At 26.6% G+C, this 1,108-nt stretch overlaps 1 protein-coding gene across 1 annotated transcript; it reads left to right on the top strand.

Moving 5' to 3' along the window:
- Window positions 1-531: 531 nt before the first annotated feature.
- On the top strand, window positions 532-950 carry LOC111617598 (ubiquitin-conjugating enzyme E2 Z-like; the record flags this gene model as incomplete). The annotated part of the gene is made up of 2 exons (XM_023358877.1): window positions 532-719; window positions 821-950. Coding segments are annotated over 2 exons (318 nt in total), but the record flags the coding sequence as incomplete, so codon positions are not given.
- Window positions 951-1,108: the final 158 nt, after the last annotated feature.

The raw sequence follows: 1,108 nt of genomic DNA, 5'->3' as shown, positions 1-1,108 counted from the left end.
CATTAATATTGAAAGCATGCAAATTCTAAGATTTCATCAAATATTGCTGAAATTTTGTTTAATTAGATAAAACTGGTAAAACTAAAAAATACAACACCTTATTAATCCCAGCAATATTTAATAAGATAATAACGTTTTTGACTGTTTTAAACAGCCTTTATCAGTTAAACTACAGTTTAAAACAGTCAAAAACGTTATTATCTTATTAAATATTGCTGGGATTAATAAGGTGTTGTGTTTTTTAGTTATACATTATCCAGTAAGTTCTTTATTTATTTAAAACTGGTAAAATAATTCAAATACTTTCACACTGGATTAATCAAAATAGTATAACACACCTACAAAACCTCCAGGTGCTCAGCAATAAAATTCACAGATAAATGTAAGCAAACATTTTTGGGTTCCTTCTGAGCTCTGCTTCAGGTTTTCTGCTTTCTTTTAAATGGAATGTAAATTGAAATCAACATAGAATTTGAATTTAAATTCAAACATTAGTTTTGATTTATTTAAAATTTATTTTTTATTTTTTAGGTTCATGCATTGATTACAGGTCCATTTGAAACTCCATATGAAGGAGGATTTTTCTATTTTTTGATTCGATGTCCACCAGATTATCCAATACATCCTCCAAGGGTGAAGTTGATGACTACTGGTGAAGGAAAGATTAGATTCAATCCAAATTTATATAAGAATGGAAAAGTCTGTTTAAGTATTCTAGGGTAAAGACTTTTTTATAACTCATTTTATAAATTCCTTGAAAAATTAATATTATTATGTGTTTATTTAAACTTTTTATATAACAATATATATTTATTTTTAGAACTTGGGCTGGTCCTGCATGGAGTCCTGCCCAAAGTTTATCAAGTGTTTTAATTTCTATTCAGTCACTTATGAATGAAAATCCCTATTTTAATGAACCTGGTTTTGAAAAGGTGAGTGGAAATAACTGAATGTAATATTAATTAATAGTTAAAACTAGAAGAGGTTTTTCGCAGTTTCCATTTCTTAATATAGATTAATATGCTATTCACGCCAAGTAATATTAATTAATAGCATAACTATTTTAACTATTAATTAATATTACTTGGCATGAATAGCATATTAACCT

This window comes from Centruroides sculpturatus, unplaced genomic scaffold (genome assembly GCF_000671375.1).
Source record: "Centruroides sculpturatus isolate CEXI.00-Female unplaced genomic scaffold, Cexi_2.0 scaffold7991, whole genome shotgun sequence".
Lineage (NCBI taxonomy): Eukaryota > Metazoa > Arthropoda > Arachnida > Scorpiones > Buthidae > Centruroides > Centruroides sculpturatus.
The sequence above is the reverse complement of the archived record's forward strand: the minus strand, read 5'-3'. Positions and strand labels throughout refer to the sequence as shown.